We start from the raw sequence: 18933 nt of genomic DNA on the forward strand, positions 1-18933 counted from the left end.
CTTCACTTATTCTCTACCCCAAAGTCGTATCACTCTAGACCTATATACCCAACCTTAAAATATTTAGCTCTTCTTTGAAATTTCAAAGGTCTTTCAAACTCAACGTATCCAAAAGTAAACTCATGACCTCATCCCAGAACCCAGTCCTCTCCCTTGGTTTCCCATCTCTGCAAATGGCAGCACACTCCACTCATGTGGCCAAGCTGGAAACCTAGGAGGCACCCTCAACATCTTCTGTATCTTGTCCCTCATCCCCTGCTCTAATCTCTCACCATGTCCTTCCTGTCAGTCTCCTCTCTAAATAGTCTTAGTTTGTCTACTACTCTCCTTTTCCACGACCACCACCACAGTTTGGGTTTCTACCATCTCTTGCCTAAACCACTGCAACAGGTTTACATTCTCTATTTCTTTATTCCCTCCTTCCCTTCCAACCTATTCTCAAGTTGTAACCACAGTTTGCTCATTTTGAATGTTTATCAGCCTGCCTCACTCTTTAATACCCTCCTACCAACCCCAGAAGCTCTAGAAAGCCCCTGCTGATGTTACTCACTATATGCTTGCCAGCACCTCACTCCCGATGGAGAGAACACTCAAAAAAGTGTTTGAGCCAAGGGATATAAGAATTTTAAGATTTTGGAAGGAATCAACACCAAATGGTACTAAAAGATTCAACAGGTAAGGGCTAAAAAGTGCCCCCTCAAGCTACCATGAAGGATATCATTTAGTGACCTTGTCCAGAACAACTTTGGCAGAGTTGTGGGAACAGAAATCAGACAACAATGGATTGAGGAGAGACTGGGCAGAAGGGAACCAGAAATAGGTTGACCACATTCTTCCAAAAACCTGGATGGCAAAGAAAAGAGTCTAATAATAGCTGCAGCGGGGGGGGTTGGGGTGGGGGCGGCAAAAGATTTAGGGATGAGTTTGGTTTTGTTTTGAAGTTGGGAGAGACATGTGTGCATAAACACATGATGAAGAGAAAGAACCAGGAGAGGAAGAAGGGGGAAATCAGAAAAGAAACAGATCATAAAGTCCCTAAGGCCAGAAGAGCTGGGACCAGTGAGCCACCAATCAAAGAATTAAAATTCGCCTTTTGCTGATCCTAAGGGAAAGGGAAGAAACATGGAGTTAGATTCAGAAGAGTCTGCAGGTGAAAAAGGACGATGTGGTGGTTCTTCTAGTTTCTTCTTAAAGGATATACAAGGGTTCTTCCAGCTCTATAAGAGGCCTTTTCCCGCTCTGTGTCGTACAAAATACAGAACCAAGTACAGCATGTATATTCTATTTATCGGACACCAAGAGCGATGTTTGATGTCTGCTACTGGTTCTAGAATTCTAGTCCGCCTCTTCCCCTACCAACATCAGCCATCCTTTACTGGTGTAAAGCCTATCAGAGAAAAAGGGCTCCCAATCATGGTCTCCAGAAACTGGTGGTAACTGTTCCCAAATCTGAATTCAGTAGAGCAGTGCTAGAAAACTTTTTATAGGTTTTATCCTGAGAATGACTACTATTTTCCATTTCTTGTGCCCTCTGCTCAGTAGAACGTAGAGAGCCTGGTATAGCTGTTACTGTGTATTCCTTTAAAGAAAGCTACTCAAAGCCCTCTCATGGGTGATTTTATGCATTGGCAAAAAGGTCATAGCTTTTCAGCAGGAAAATAAAACAACAGTTCTCTTTGGGGTCAGCCAATAGTTTATCAGCTGCTCATCAGAAAAAAAAAAAAAAAAAAGCAACAACAATCATTTAAAAGGACACACATAGTAAGAATGGGAGAAAATGGGTACCGGAAAGAGCTGTTGACATTAAATTAAAATTTTAAATTAATCCCTTGTCACTTTAATAGTGCTGCCACATAATGGAAGATGTGTGTTTGTTTTCCAAGGGGGAAAAGTGTCCAGAAATTTGCACTCATCACTCCCTTAACTGTTATCAGGGAAGAAGCACAGGCTTACTCTGTCCAGCTGGACTTGGGGTAGTGTAAACAACTTTGCTAAATTGCTTGGCAGAACGTATCTGCAACAAATCATTAAATTCTAGAATTCACTCTATTAAAATCAAATCATTAGCCAAGAACAATTAACAGGCAACTATTTTCATGCAAAACAGATATAAAATAAAAATCAAGAGCAATACATATGGATGATTCTTTTTCATTCATAATTTTAGATGGTGCATAATGCAGACTATTGTTTCAGATCTTTGTTGCCCTCGGACAGCCATCTCTCTACAATGTAGAGTATTGTTTGAATACTGGAACAACCCAAGCTTTTTCTGTGTATCTAAAAGTCCCTGGATTAACATCCAAAAAAATCTGGCACTGCAACAAAGTTGACTTGTAACAAGTCTCAGCCTTTAAGCAAATTGCTTATTAATGCAGAACGAAAGTCGTTGTTCAGATCCTAATTAAGGTATGTTTCTCAAGTGTCCCCCAACTCTGCATTCACCAAAACTGGGCAGAATTTCTCAAACGCACCATTTCCCATTACAGCCTGGATAACAGAAGGCTTTGACAGGTGATGAAGACTGTGAACAAAACACTGGCTGAAAACAAAGTTTGGACCAAACTCTGTTTAAAAGTGACCAGCAGGTGAGCAAGAAGGATGCTGGGGCATCCACACATGTTCCACAGCCAAGATTCTCCACACCTGAAGATAAGCTGGCTTCATATGGAAAAGACAAAGACATCTCCATTGTAAAAAGTCTCATAAGTAAGACACAAAAGAAGACATAGAAAATAATTCTGATTATACAGGGCTTAAAAAAAAAAAAAAAACAGACAAAACTTTGTGATGACCTCTTGGGGCTGAGAGGAATATGACAGGGAGAGAATACTTGAGGGAGGTGATTGATTATTTCCTGACATGGTAGTGATTACAAGGTTGTTCCTTTTTAAATTACACATATGTTTCATGCATGTTTATGTACATACAACACATTTCATAATAAAAAATGTTGAGAGAGAGAGAGAGAGAGAGAGAGAGAGAGAGAGAGAGAGAGAGGGATAACCCAAGACTTAATACATACCAGCAGAGCACAGGCTTTCCATATACATTTAAGAGAATGGATACTGGGTGGGAAAAGGACAGAACTGTTTTCTGCCATCACTTACTAAATATACCTGTTTATTATGTTTAGAGACTTCTTTGCAAACAAACAAGTAAAATATTAAAGAGTTCAGAAAGATCATTTAAATGGCCACAAATTAAAGATAACTTTAAGAATAGATTTTCTATTTTACTTAAGGGAAATAAACATTCTTTCAACTAGTAGTAATTCACATTGTTAGGATTTAAACATAATCTGTATATAATACCCTGAAATTAAAACAATCTATAGTATTTTTTTTAAAGGGGGGGGGGTGGGAAGTGCAGAAAAGGCGGCAAGATAACAAAGCAAACTGAAGGAAATAATTCCTTAGAATTTAGCAGAACACAACATTCAGGAAGGCAAAGAGAGAACAAATGGAGAACGTAAAATCGTTTTCAGACTCTACTTTTAAAATTAAGTGTCCGTGGCTGAAGTTTTGGGGGGGAGGGGGGCATAGGGGGTGGCCGATATATGAGTTGATTAAAAAATATAACAGGGAGAGGGACTATTTTGTAGAACAAACTGATATGGCTGAGCAAGACTAGAAAATACTTCCAATGAGCTCAGTATGCACTACAGAGATCCCACTAAACATAAACAGTCATTGAATAAATGCTCAGATAAGGAGATAAAACAAATCTAGCCAGAAACAATCCCTGGTAAGACTGGTTTTATAGATTTGTATACATGCATAAGTGCTAAGTCTGGATCCAATTTCTTCAGACAAAACCAAGTTTTCTGCAACAGCCTCACAATTGAGCAGAGCAAGGCTGTACTGAGAGGTCTGGAATCTTCTCACATGCTGAGGGGGATTTTTTTGTATCTTATGGCATGTTTAAAAAAAATCTTTACAGCAACAAATCCAAACACGCTAGGAATAGAAGGCCATGCAGACAATAGGGAAGGGAAGGAGGAAGGAAGGAAGAGAAATCTGCCTTCCAAAACAAAGCCATGTGTAGGCTCCAAGAGATAAACAGCCAAGTAAAATAATCCTTCCAGAGGAGAGTAGAGAAACGAGGGCGGAGAGCTAGAAGGAAGGAGGCTATAATCACACCTTCCCTTCACAAACTGTAATTTGAAGAAATACAAACTGGCCAGATCTCTCGAAGGAGATCTCTTGGGCTCACCTGGGCATGTTGTACTAACCAAGCTCCTTTCAGCCTTCCTCTCCTCTGCCTTCTCCTTCAGGTCTCGTCTCCTCCCCTCCCCTTCCCGCTCTCCCTGTCCCTCTTCCTCTCCCACTCTCTCCCTCTCTCTCTCCTCACTCCTGACCCTCTCCTGCAAATAAAATGGTAAAGTAAAACCAATTTCCACAGCAAAATAGTTGCAGATGTTCTACTTCGGAATACACCTCTGGATCAAGAGCTGGTCACTTGATACGCAGGCCTGGGGAACAGAGGGGGGTTCAAATGGCTCTGCTCTGTGGCCTTTTCACCTCGACAGTACCCAGTGCTCTAAGTTTTCCTGATGCCTCTGAACTCATTAGACAAAGGACACTAAACTGCTGCTGGTTAGACAGGCAGAAAACAAAAGAAATCCTTCACCTAACCTCGTATCCCTGGCAGAGTCTCAGGCCACAACTCTTGTGTGCATTTTCCTTTCGATTCCAGAAAATTAATTTAAGTGCAGCCTGTGATGAAATAAGTGATAATTATGTTCTAAGACAACGAACAGCTCAAAATCTGAGGAACTCAGAATCTTAAGCTTTCCGATGATTGCAATATACAATTTATTCTTACTTTCTCCCAATATAAATCGCACTATTAAATTAAAAGGGGAGAATTCTTCTACCAAATTACACACTAATGGCTCTTAACCCATAATTAAAGTATCACTAACAGCAGCTTAAAGCCACGGCCAACCATGAGCACATTTATTAGGACCTATGTTTTCAGCACCACGTAATTATGTAAATATAACCGTCAGCCATCTTGAGAAAAATCAATGGTCTAACCAGTTCCCTGCTCCCTTGGGAAAACACTCTTGGTAAAGTGGCATTACACAGGGCCTCCTGCTCTGCACAGTCAGGAAAAAAAGTAAGCAAACCTAAGCACCAGAGCAGAAGAAGCACAAATTCCAACAAGGCTGGTCACCCAGCGTCCTCATGACTCTTTCCTGAACATCACAACAGCCTGGAAACCCAGACCAGCAACTGGCTTCACAGCAATGAGGACTCCAGGACAGGTTTGCTGTGTGTTGTAATCCAAGATGCCACCCCTGTGGCTGGGAGCTGGGAGCACCCCCAGGACCAAGCACAGTCCCTATCATAGAGGGGCTATTAATTAAGAAGACAAGGCGTAAAATAATCTTGGAGGCAGGAATGCTGTAGAAAAATCAGAGACTAATCAAACCCACTGAATCCCCACCACAGCTCATTTCTGCCACGAACTTTCTGAATACACTTGAATGGACAACTTACCTCTCTGGGCTTCAGTTTCCTTGGCCAAAAAAAAAAAAAAGTCAAATGTCTAAGATCTATCTAAGGCCCTGTACAGCTCTGCAATTATGAGATAATTAGAGAATACAAGATTTTTATAATGAAGTGCTAAATTGTACAGTAGGGACTACACCACCAGTGGAGAGATTTCATGGATTTTTTGAGTCAGCCACTTACTGAGAGCCAAATCGGGCACCATGCCAGGACTCCAGGATGCAGTAGTGCCCAAGACAGACTGTCCTGCCTTCATGAAGCTTTCCAGTCTACTAGTGGATTATTCTCAGGAGTTCACAGGGGAAAAACGAAGGCTGAGGTTGGCCTATGACCTCTTCACAGAGATAGAGGCAAAATTGGGGTTCGAGTGGGTGTAATTTGAACATTCAATAGGGTCATAAGTTAACTATTGAGGGTTGTGGAAACAAACCATAAAGGTTTTGAAGAGACACATTAACACAAGCAGAGTTCTGCTAATTTGCCCATTACCAATGAAGGTAATTGGTTTGCAGAAATCAGATTCTTTCTGTCCTTTGCCAATCTTCTCCTTCTCCTACCAGTGGGCCCCACCCCAAACCTTCTTCCTTTATTTCTTTTTCAATTATGCTTACAGACTACTAAGGTGAAAGCGGCAGTCACCGAGCAAAGTCCACATCTGAGCCACTGAAGTCGCTTTCCATGTGGGATTTCAGAAAGGCCTTGTATGCTACAAGATAATTGGCTAAAAAAGATCTAGTTGTGGGAACACTGCCACAGAGGCTGAAGAAAGACAGTGCAGACACATGGTTTATTTAGCAGAGTAGAGCCAAGTACAATACACAGGAATATGGTATGACTGACCTAGAGAATAAGAACAACCATCAACATCTTGATTTGTAAAACCAAAACTTCAGAAAATTAAATTGTCCCTTATTCTTAAGAGATGTAAAACTTGCCTGTGTCCTAAGTGAAATCAAATGCTGCCTACAACTGTACGTTCCATTTTCCAAATAACTTCCCTGGAATGCTGGTGAGCTGCTATGTTTAATACGAACATTTCCAAAGTACTGGATTTACAATAATAGTAAAGGTTCCTACTTTTCTTACCAAAAAAAAAAAAAAAAATCCCATCTGAGATTTATGTTCATCTTCAAAAACACCCTTTGAGTTCAGAGCAGATGTGTGCAGTGTTTATACTAAGAAAACCACTAGGGCATAAACTACCCACTATAAACACCACTCGAATTTTGCTGTGCTTTTCTTCATTTCCTGTGTATTTATTTTGGTGTTAAAATAATGTTAACTTTCGTAGTAAGGAAAATAGCAGCAGATGTTTAAACCAAACAGACTATGGCAAATCATCCTACGTATCTACTCAACTTTCAAAATCAAAGTTTCTTCCTCCCAAATAGACAGGGGGCTGCAAGCAGACTACTTTCGAGTATCATTACACACTACGGAACAACAAATCAACCTGGACAAGTTTTCCATAAGCTTTTCCTCACTACCCCCAACTGGAGATATAAAAAATTAATGTGGTATCAATTTCCTCGCAATCCCTATACTCCTCTCTTAGCCTGATCATTACGTTCTGTTTTGAAAATATCATATTACTCAACGACAAAGACAAGCCAACAGATATTGCCTTAAAAGTTTTGATTTCCTGTTCACTGAAAAAAAGAAAAGTTTAAAAAACTACAGTATGTTAATTTCACAAGCAACATTTTAAAGGAGTGTCTGCCTTTTAAATGAGTGACTTCAGAAGCAACAGGCTACTCAAAGAAGCAGATTCAAAGAAAGCAATTCACCAAAAATCTCTTTAATGGAACAAGCAGGAGTTTAAAAATATATACCTTAAAAAAAAATTCTTAAGTATGAGATCTTTATCCACAGAGTTAAGTAAAAAACAATATGAATGAGATTTTATTTTCCTTGAAGGGGAAAGGGTTAGTTTTCAATTGATTAGACAACAGGCCTGCAATTTTTACATGAAAAATTCAAGTTTCTTCAATGTTTTCTTTTTCAAAAGAAACATTCAGTTCACTATTAAGAGAAAACATGGAAACTACCCGTCCTGAATCAGAAAGGAGATGTCTCCTCCTCGATTTGTATGTGGTTACAACAAAAAATACTCCTTCTGCCAAGCTGAATTCCCCCAGAGATGCCTCTCCGGCCACTCAAACCCTGGCCATTACCACTTTTTCAAATCGCACGTAGATAATGTTCCAACAGATTAAGAAATCACTTTTTCTCTTCTTCCTACTAACAGAGACAGCTTGAAACACTACAAGCCAGTGGGGAAACACCTCATGGATTAGCAGGAGGCAATAAACAATAAGAATTTAGCATAGGTTCTTTCTTTCTTTCTTTCAATTTAGCTTTCTGGTTGGTGCATTGTGCAACCACTTCCACAAGGGACTGGAGTGTGGAGGGAACATCCTTCAATGTCAGAACTCTCTCAGCGCTGTACAGGAAATGGGAAGTCAGACAAAGAGCCAGTCTGTGCTTTGTGACATGGGTGCCCTTCCAGTCCCCTAAACTGAACAGAAAAATTCTTCATTGTTTGGGACAATCACTCCTGAAAACAAAAACTCACTGTAACTTTCCGTTCCCCTCTCCATGAAAATCCAAAGCACTGACTGCAATACAGTATAAATACTGTCCACAGTGTAGGTTTAAAATAAGTATCAAAGCAGGGAAAGAAAGAAAGAAAGAAAGAAAGAAAAAAAAAAACCCAACACATTTAACTTTTACTGGGTCCTGGAAGTTCTTCCTCTAAAGAAAACAGCAACAGAAATAAAAAATAATCATATAATCAAGAGTTAAAAATTTGAAGAGTTAATATGTTGCAAGCAAAAAGCAAACTTTTAACAGTTTATATTTCACCGCCTTCCCTCCCCCACCGTAACCCTGAAGGCTAAGATAGGGAACAACAAACTTTGTATTGAAAATAGTACATAACAGACACTCGCCTTTCAAAGCCCCCTGAAATCCCAAGAAAGAGAACAAAATACACAGAAGGCATTCAGAACCCTAAAGGAGGAGTGGCCTTGACAAAAGCAATGGAAGAGCAATTTCTAGAACAGAACCTCTACCTTCATAGCACAGGATGCCGATATTGTTGTTCATCTTGTCCAAGTACTGGTAGTTCAACAGATCCATCTTCATAAATAGCATTTATTGGGCTAGCACAGAAAACCAGCTCTCTGCTTTCGCCCCAAAAGAGTACGTTTCAAAAATCAGTTACTGTTGAGTAGCTCCTGGCTTTCTCTTAAACTTCACCAAGACGGGAGGCCCAGCCTCAGATGATCAAAACAAAGTATGTAAAAGTTAAAAAAAAAAAAAAAAAAAGAAAGAAAGAAAGAAAAGAAAAAGAAAAACAAAAAAAGGGGGGGGGGGGGAAACACACGCACAAAAAAAAAAAATCAAACTCGCACAAAACCCTTCAAGGGTTTATTTGTAGATGGTCTATGTTTTGTATCCTCAATCAAGCACTTAGAAACCGTTTCTGAAGTCTTTACGAGTCTTTCTTCGAAATAAAAAAGGAGTGGAAACGAAAAACACGAAGCACATTTCCTAGGACAAAGCCACGCTCGCTTTCCTCACAGCCCGCTGCAAGTTAACTGCGCTGACATGCTGGCTATGCTTGGTATGACTCGTATGTAAACGAGCTTCCTCTTCCCAGCGGGAGGGAGCACGGAGCATGCTCACTGAATCCCTGGAGCTCTTCAAATGTCAGGGATATTTTCTGCACAAGATCAGTCTCTAAATGTATTAAGTGTTTGAAAGAAAGAGAAAGAGGAGGTGGAGAGCCTGCACAGAGGGGCCGTGCAGAGCTGCTCTTGACAGGAAGCAGGCTTGCCACTGCACAACCGGAGGAGGAGAAAGAAAACCCAGGAAGTTTCTTTTTCAGGAGCTGAGTAAAAAGTAAAAAATCCATCATGGAAGCAAACGTCCGTGGAACTTAACTTTGCTGTACCTTCCTGTTGGGGTTCAGAAACCCACAGTGGTTTTGCTGTGGGATATATTCCACCCATATTTGTAAGGCTCCTTTTTTCTTTCTTTCTTTCCAAAATTGTTTTATAATATCCATTTATACTTTAACAGTGTTTCAAATTTTGATGTTAATGTTAACATGTAACTTCTCTCCTAATCCTCATAACAACTCACATGAACAGGGCAGGGATGGTATCACCTTTTTACAGCAGAAGAAACTGAGGCTCAGAGGGATTAAATGACTGGCCCATGACCCCAAAACAGTTGGTAGAACTACTTTTAGGATTTTTTTTTTCCCCTAATAACTTTTCAAAAAAAAAAAAAAAAACAAGGAGGGAAAGAGAGAGAAAGAAGAAACAGAGAGAGAGGGACGATTAAGCAAGTAAGACTGATAATACCCAAAACCAAATGCCTACTTGAAATTATGGGGTGTGGGGCAGAATAAAATTATTTTCATTTTGCACACATGAAAGCTGTTCCATCTGTGTATTCGTGGCTAGTAGCATGCTGCTATGCTGTTCCTTACTGGAAGGACCGGAGCCTTAAACTTTGCATATCTCCAATATCTAGCACAAGCAGGTACCCAAAAGTTGTTTACTGAATGAGTAAATCACTGAACGTTCAGAGCCTTTGGCACATGAAGAGCACACCAGCAAATAGGGGGAAAAATAGTTTTGTCTTTGCAGACTGTAGCTAGCTTTTGGCACCACAAATAGAATAATTCACCAAAGGAAGTGTTCATATGTTGATATTATTGTATGCTATTTGGAGACTTAGAAAATATCAAGGAATGTGTTATACTGTAGACCAAGACAATTTGCAGACAAATTTTAATATGCTAAAATAAGAGTTGAATAAATAATTTCAAGGGCTGATATGTTAAAAATCCAGCAACAGTTGCATTTTGGATAATAGGCATAAGTTGTTCTAACCAAGTCTTATCAGGAGGTTCATACAATACCCAATACTACTGCCATCACTGGATAGCTGTAGGTGAAGCAGACAACAGAAAAATGAAGCTTTAATTTATAAGGGTATTTATTAACACTAGGTTACATATCCTAGAGTCTGAATAAGCTATGCTGAAAAGATACATATACTATCAATTATAATTAAAATAATGGCATTTGACAGGGAGGGTCAGAAAAAAGCTCTTAGAGCAACTACTATACACAGATTACTGCATTTCAAACAATCTCACTATCTTTAAGCATCAGATCAAATTCAAATGATAGTTGTAGAGTACAATCACTGTGCTGTTCTTTGACATAAGGTCTCAATCAAAAAACATGATGAGTCATTAGCCTGTCCCCTATGGGAGAAAGCTGGCTGCATATTAGAATTAACGTGGACTTTAAAAAAATCCTAGTGCTGAGGTGGCATCCCAAACTAATCTGAGGAGGTGAGACCCATGGTCTGTATCATTTCTGAAGAGTCCTGGGTGATTCTAATATGCAATCAAGGTTAAAAACCACTGCTTTTATCTGAGGGAAAAAAAAAAAAAATTACCCCCCTTAAGATACTTCATTTTAAACCCTTCTTCTGAGAAGGTTTTCTTTTTAAAAATATAGTGGTTTTAGGAGCTCCTGGGTGGCTCATTCGGTTAAGCATCCGACTCTTGGTTCGGCTCAAGTCATGATCTCATGGTTTGTGAGTTTGAGCCCCACTCCATGCTCTAACAGTGCAGAGCCTGCTGGGGATTCTCTCTCCCTCTCTCTCTGCCCCTCCCCCACTCACGCTGTCTCTGTCTCTCTCAAAAATAAACTTAAAATAAAATATAGTGCTTTAACCAGATTTAAACAAAAACAGTTGTAAAGATAGGAGTACTTAGTAACTTCCCCTAAATGACCCTGTGTCACTTACAATGGGATTCTCTCAGCCTGAGTGGGTCCCATAAGTGTACCTTGATTTGTGTTCAGAATGATCTGTGGCAAAATTCCCAGCACCCAGACACATCTTTCCTACTCATGTAGGAAGAAGCCAGTGTGGTGCTACTCACAAGTGGTACACAGAGGGGTTCAAGAAATGGATGCTACTATCCATAAGAGAGAGATACAGAAATGGAGAGTGCACATTTCCAAATTTTTATAGCAGTTTGACAGAGTAATTTTATGTCTCTTAAATCTTCATTTTAAAAAATGAGCGCTGGGGCCCCTGGTTGATTCAGTAGATGGAACATGCGACTCTTGATCTTGGGGTTGTAAATTCGAGCCCCACATTGGGTACAGAGATTACTTTAAAAAAATTTTTAGGGGCGCCTGGGTGGCTCAGTCAGTTAAGCATCCAACTTCGGCTCAGGTCATGATCTTACAGTCCGTGAGTTCGAGCCCCGCGTCGGGCTCTGTGCTGACAGCTCGGAGCCTGGAGCCTGCTTCGGATTCTGTGTCTCCCTCTCACTCTGCCCCTCCCCCTTCATGCTCTGTCTCTCTCGGTCTCAAAAATAAATAAACATTTAAAAAAATTTTTTTAATAAAAATTTTTAAATGAGGGTTTATTTTTTCCCTATTTCTAGCTATTGAGTTTCGTTGTATTTTACAAAGTATCAATAAAGCCTGGCAGGAAAAAAAACAAAAAACGAAAACCCTAGTTTTCCACCCAGATGGTGTGAGAAGCCCTGTGCAGATGGCTGGCTACTTACAACGGCCGGACTGCAGCGCAGTGAACTCCCTCCACAGCGACGGCCTTCAGCCCAGCTCCGCACATCTTTCACCTGGTGCTTGAAGCACACTGAATCGCCTACTTTAAAACCACACTGTTTCACTTCTCAGTGCATATGTTCTCTCTTTGTCCAAGACTTTTCTGGCCTGTCTACCCAGCAAACACACCCATTCTTCCCTCAAGACTTGGCATACGCCCCTCTCATCCAGTGGGAACCCCCTTCCTTCCATGTCCTCACTCCCTGCCCCTATCATCTTACCAGGTATATACTTCTATCCTAACCACGTCTAGACTTCAAGAGCAAGAACTATGGCTTCTTCACTTCTTCAAGGTCTAGCATAAACCTGCCACATGGTAGGCCATCAATGAATACTTGTTGAATAAAATCAGTAAGGTTACACAGTAGGATTCACAGGTAGATTCCCCATCCAACCGCCCACCCCAGCACACACTGTATTACCTAACAAGGTTTCCCAAACTGGATTCTGTTGATATCTTTTGGTGCCACAAGTTCTCACATTTGAGGAACACTCATCGAGATTCTGAATGCACTTCAGGTTGCAATCCAAATACTGGAAAATGTCAATGCTTCTCAAGTTCATTTGCAGGCTAATAATATATTCATAATTGAAGTACCAACAGAATTGTTTTTAAGGAAACTGGAAAGATGGTTGTAAATTTTATCCACAAAAAAAACAGGTAAGAAGGTCTACCTTTTTTTTTAAACACTAAAGAAATTTGATCTATTAGATATTTAAAATATAAAGCAAAGAACATTTTGGGGGTGGTCCTGGTACAGAATAAGTAGCACTATAAAGATAATGCAATAAAGTTTTTGCTGAAAAACTTTAAAAACAGTAAGAATAGGGGCGCCTGGGTGGCTCAGTTGGTTGAGCGACTGACTCCGGCTCAGGTCATAATCTCACAGTTTTTGAGTTCGAGCCCTGCATCGGGCTCTGTGCTGACAGCTCAGAGCCTGGAGCCTGCTTCAGATTCTGTGTCTTCCCTCTCTCTACCCCTCCCCTGCTCATGCTCTGTGTCTCTCTCTCTCAATAATAAATAAACATTAAAAAAAAATTTTTAATACAAAAAACCAGTAAGAATATGTTTAGACTATCTAATTTGGAAGAGGGAAACAATTTCTAAGCCTGAAACAAAAACACCTTAAATCAAAGAAAGAGATTACAGAGGAAAATATTGAAGAATTTGAATATACAAAGTTTATTAGGTTTTTGTACATTTGAAAACCATAAAATGAAGTAAAACAACAAAACAGAAGAATACATTTCTAACGTATATCATGGTAGATGAAGGATCAATGTTTTTGATAAAGAACATTTAAAAAAATTTTTTTTAATGTTTTTATTTATTTTTGAAGGAGCGAGAAACAGAGCATGAGCAGGGGAGGAGCAGAGAAAGAGGGAGACACAGAATCCGAAGCAGGATCCAGGCTCTGAGCTGTCAGCACAGAGCCCGATGCAGGGCTTGAACTCACGAACTGTGAGATCATGACCTGAGCCAAAGTCGGACGCTTAACCAACTGAGCGACCCAGGCACTCCAAAAAGAACACTTAAAACAAGTTAACAAAAGAATCTAAATATTTTTTAAATGAGCAAAGAACAAAAGAAAGAAATGAATAACCAATACATTTTTGAAAACTATTCAACCTTATTCATAAAGAAATACATTTTTAAAAACCAAGTGATTTTGTATCTGCCTAATTCAACACAAAAGACTTTTGCATCTTATTTCATGCTGGTGAGGTGAGATGCCAGTAGAATTTGTGTTTACTGCTATTGAAATATAAACAGAAAATGCCTTTCTACAAAGCAGTCTGACATCATATTAAGCTACGGATACTAACGACAGAATATTATGTGGCTATAATTCCTTCAAAAATAGAATGACACGAGGGGCCCCTGGGTGGCTCAGTCAGTTGAGCAGTTGACTTCGGCTCAGGTCATGACCTCACAGTTCGTGAGTTCGAGCCCCGCGTCGGGCTCTGTGCTGACAGCTCAGAGCCTGGAGCCTGCTTCAGATTCTGTGTCTCCCTCTCTCTGACCCTCCCCTGTTCATGCTCTGTCTCTCCCTGTCTCAAAAATAAATAAAACGTTAAAACAAATTAGAAAAAAAAAAATAGAATGACACGAGGAAGTGCTATACTATGTACTGTATAACAGTACTACATAGGTTAACTGAATACAATCAAAATAGGATATAAAAGCAGTGTGTATTCTGGACACCAATTTTGCTTCTATATTAATGAATATATACACATGCATAGAGAATAAGTGTATGTCTTAAAGAGACAGTAAAGAGTATCAAAATAACAGTGCCTGTCTTTGAGTGACGGGCATTTTTGACATTTTTCTGTATTTCTAATTTACCTACAAAGAGTATATTTCCATACAGAATCAAGGTGAGGGTGCAGGTTCCCCACTTATTAAAAAGCAGGTGCATAATGAGAAAACATGCCCTGGTAAGGCCTAAGTGGTGAATCATATGACTGTTTGTTTTTTTTAACACCACAATACACCCTTTTAATTTAGATTTAACAACTAAAGATGCCAAACATGAGACCTTTGTAAGATTCAAAGACGTTTAAGATGTTTATTCAAAGATGTCCTAAAGAAACTAAAAAGAAACTCCCTGTACGGGAGTGCCTGGGTGGCTCGGTCAGGTGGGCATCTGACTTCAGCTCAGGCCATGATCTCACACTCCGTGAGTTCGAGCCCCACGTCAGGCTCTGTGCTGACAGCTCGGAGCCTGGAGTCTGCTTCGGATTCTGTGTCTCCCTCTCTCTGTGCCCTTCCCCTGCTCGTAGTCTCTCTCTCTCTTTCTCAAAAATAAATAAACATTAAAAAATTTTTAAAAAAGGAGAAATTCCCTGTACTTTAAACTTTCAGAACACGTAAACATGTATGCATATGCTTTCTGTCTTCTGTTGTTTACCTGTTATTTCATGTATTAGTATCGGTTCCCCAAACAGACCCTAAGCTTCTGGAGAGAAAAAATGGAGCTTCAGTTTTTGGTATAAAGCTCCCCACAGCATACACTAAGCGCTCCCTAAGTATTCACCATGGCAGCATCTCAACATCTTTGTGGGAAAATGATGGCCAAATGGTGACAGCAGCCCAGGCTGGTTACTAGGTTAAATCGCTGGATTTGCTAGAGAGTGGATTACCAATTCAGAATAGAATCACCAAAACTGTGAGCTGCTTAATAAAAGCTGGGAGATCAAATTCACTCTCCAGACACTTTTTTTTAAAAACAAAATGCTCTCGTTAGAACATGTAGAGAGAAGGGAACTTTTTTTTCATTTGGATTTTTTTAAGTTTTTATATTTAAATTCCAGTTAGTTAACATACAGAGTAGTATTAGTTCCAGGTGTATAATGTGTGATTCAACACTTTCATACAACACCCAGTGCTCATCACAACAAGTGCCCTCCTTAGTCCCCCATCACCTATCTAACCCATCCCCCACCCAACTCCCCTCTAATACCATCAGTTTGTTCTCTGTATAGTGAAGAGTCTGTTTCGGGGTGCCGGGGTGGCTCAGTCGGTTAAGCAGCCAACTTTGGCTCAGGTCATGATCTCGCAGTCTGTGAGTTCGAGCCCCACGTCGGGCTCTGTGCTGACAGCTCAGAGCCTGGAGCCTGTTTCGGATTCTGTGTCTCCCTCTCTCTGACCCTCCCCTGTTCGTGCTCTGTCTCTCTCTGTCTCAAAAATAAATAAACGTTAAAAAAAATTTAAAAAAAAAAAAAAAGAGTCTTGGTTTGCCTCTCTCGCTCTTTTCTTCCCTATAATCATTTGTTTTCTTTCTTAAACTTCACATATGAGCACAATCATATGATATTTATCTTTTTCTGACTGACTTACTTCACTTAGCATAATATTCTCTAGCTCCATCCACGTTGTTGCAAATGGCAAGTTTACATCCTCTTTTATTCCACTGTGCACATACACCCCGTCATCTTTATCCATTCATCCATCGACAGACACTTAATCCGCTTCCATAATTTGGCTATTGTAGACAATGCTGTTATAAGCATCAGGGGACATGTATGGAGAAGGGAATATTTTAATGTTAAGTCTAACAATAATCTCTTCAAAGACACTGGGAAATATAAATAACCCTACTGCGTTATTTGGCTCCTCCAGAGGATTTAACTGCTCTCTTCTTCCCAGGATTCTAAGTTAGATACTTAGCTAGTGTTTTCATTTTAAAGTATTCTCTTCACTGAGCATTTATTCTCTTCAAATCACTGTATCCTGATATATAACAATCACAACAGACCTAACCAAAAGAAGAAAGGAAGCTTGACTATACCTTGACTTAATGTATCAGTTGAACAAGAAGTTGGCTGTCTAAAAATATTTCAAAGCATCTCTAGAATCCACTGCCATTTATGGGTACATTCCTCAAAATAATACGACAGCAGCAAGAGTAAAGATGATGCTGATGCTTGCACAACACTTCCTTAGTCAAGGTACTTTCCCTTTTTTATCTAATTATAGTAATTACTAAGACAAAGGTCTTAATGAACCTAGTCTTAAAATGTCTTAAACTCCAAAGTCTTAAATGAACCTAGACTGCGTGTCAAGAAAGAAGACTTAAGAAACCAAACTTCCTTTTCTGTTAACTATTATTTAGAATGCAAAGTTCTGTGGCTCATTGAAGGCCTAGCTACAATCCCAACTTCTCTAAGAACCCCATTAGCTCAGATTAATCTGCATCATTCCACCTTATTTTAGATATACTGCGCTTAATTCTAAAACAAGGGAGACTATGAGATAATTTATGTATCTCTCCCCAACCAGTTTATAAAGGCTGCTTTGCACACAGTAGGTCTTCAAAAACATAGCTGTTGAGCTGAAGGAGATACCAAAACAAAACAATTTTCAAAGGCCTCAAGTATCCATGAGGTGAACCTACATATCTATTAGGCTTCCTAGATCACTGAATTTCCTTTCAAAGAAAGACTTCCTAAGTATACAGTAAAATATTGTTTATTTCTCTAACTTGGAGCTGCTCACAGTGAAATGATGAAAAATAAACAGTATTTTGTCAAATTTTTCACGAAAGCAAAAACCATTAAGCTATATGTCTTGACTTTTATTGTTAATAAAATAGTGCCATTTCTAAGTTAAAACACTCTCAACTTTAAGATTTTATTTTTAAAGTAATCTCTATACACAACATGAGGCTCAAATTCACGACCCCAAGATCATTGCACGCTCCATTGACTGAGAGAGCCAGTCAGGCTCCCCAAAACACTCTCACCTTCAATTAAGTATTAGTAGATTATTTGCTGTAATATAGTAGTACTTTAACACAAATATATGTACAGTACTCTAAAAATAACTTTAAAATGGTTCTTCAAAACAAAGATTTAAACTTTCAATACAACAGCACCCTCTAGGGGTGAATTTTAAAATGCAAAGATAATTTTGAGAAGACAAACTGCACAATTTGGGCCATTCTCATCTGATATACATTATATTTCAAACACAGTGAGCCTATTTTATTTAAAAGTCACACAATGAGCCTCCTATTTTATTTAAAAGTCACAGCAAATATCTTTTAACAAACAGTTGAACTGTCACTAAACTCTGCAAAAATTAAAATACCAACAAAACTAGTTCAATTGTTCTCAAATGACTGAATAGGAAATCTGCTTTATTAACATGATTTAAGATATAAATAGTATTTAAAAGTACTATTTTATATTTTATATATATATATATATATTGAAGTGCAATTGACATATAATACTATATTGGTTTCAGGTGTACCACATAGTGAATCAATATATATATCTACATGCACACACGCACACGTATACATATATATATATATATATATATATATATATATATATATATATATATATATATATTGCCAAGTGATCACCATGATAAACTTAGCTAACATCTTTGGACTGATGTCTTAAATCAGAATAAATCAGTACTGGGAGAAGGAATTGAATCAATTAGCACTTAAGGAAGGAGAAATCTCTTGCAAAACACCATAACATTAGTTTTACAACTAGTACCTTATATGCTTAACGACACAAATGTTTTCTTGTGTCGTTAAACGACACAAATGTTTTCTTGTAACATTTTATTGTTATTTTAGAGGTTTTCATTACTAAAAACAACGTAGGTTCAATAAATCCCATCCAAAGGACCCTCACAAATAAAATATTATTCTGATGTTCACATTCTCACAAATCCTAATCACCCATAGATGTATCCCTTCACAGTTGGCTAGAACTGCTTTCCATGGTAAAAATCAGAGAAGAAATCCAATGAAGGAAAAGTCCCAGGTATTTAACATACGAAGGACTAAAATCACTGATAGTCCCAATATGTGACCCAATCTTCAATTAACAGTTCAATCTGCCTTCACAGTGCTTTAGTACACACCATTTTTCCACCTCCAAAATCACCCACGCACCCAGTCAGGATCCAGTCTAGAACACAGATCCCACAGCAGGCATTTTAAAGAGAATTTTAATGCCTCCCTGCCTGTGCCCCCTTCTAGTAACTACCTCCATAAGGTAATTATTATCCTAACCTTTACCAGTGTAAATTAGTTGGACCACTTCATACAAATAGAACAGTGTGCCATGGACTCTTCTGTGGATGGATTCTCTCAACTTGTTTATGAGTGGTGCCTTTATTTTTATAGGTGGCTGAAAACTCATTCCTTTTCACTGCTGTATAGCATTCTGTTGCCTTAAGAGACGACACTTCTTCGAGTTCACTGTTGATG

General features: G+C 39.1%; 1 protein-coding gene across 3 annotated transcripts in view; it reads right to left on the reverse strand.

The window, feature by feature from the left end:
- Nucleotides 1–18933, reverse strand: part of VGLL4 (vestigial like family member 4) — a 166795-nt gene that overhangs the window by 72037 nt on the left and 75825 nt on the right. The window contains exon 1 of one of the 3 annotated variants that reach the window (XM_007075450.3): nt 8594–8871. The exons of the other annotated variants lie outside the window; for them this stretch is intronic. Within the exon in view, the coding sequence (XP_007075512.1) occupies nt 8594–8675 (82 nt within the window). The 5' untranslated portion in view covers nt 8676–8871. Of the gene's footprint in view, nt 1–8593; nt 8872–18933 lie in introns of those variants that run through there. 3 annotated transcript variants of the gene reach the window in all.

The sequence above is a fragment of the Panthera tigris genome, chromosome A2 (genome assembly GCF_018350195.1).
Source record: "Panthera tigris isolate Pti1 chromosome A2, P.tigris_Pti1_mat1.1, whole genome shotgun sequence".
NCBI classification, from domain to species: domain Eukaryota; kingdom Metazoa; phylum Chordata; class Mammalia; order Carnivora; family Felidae; genus Panthera; species Panthera tigris.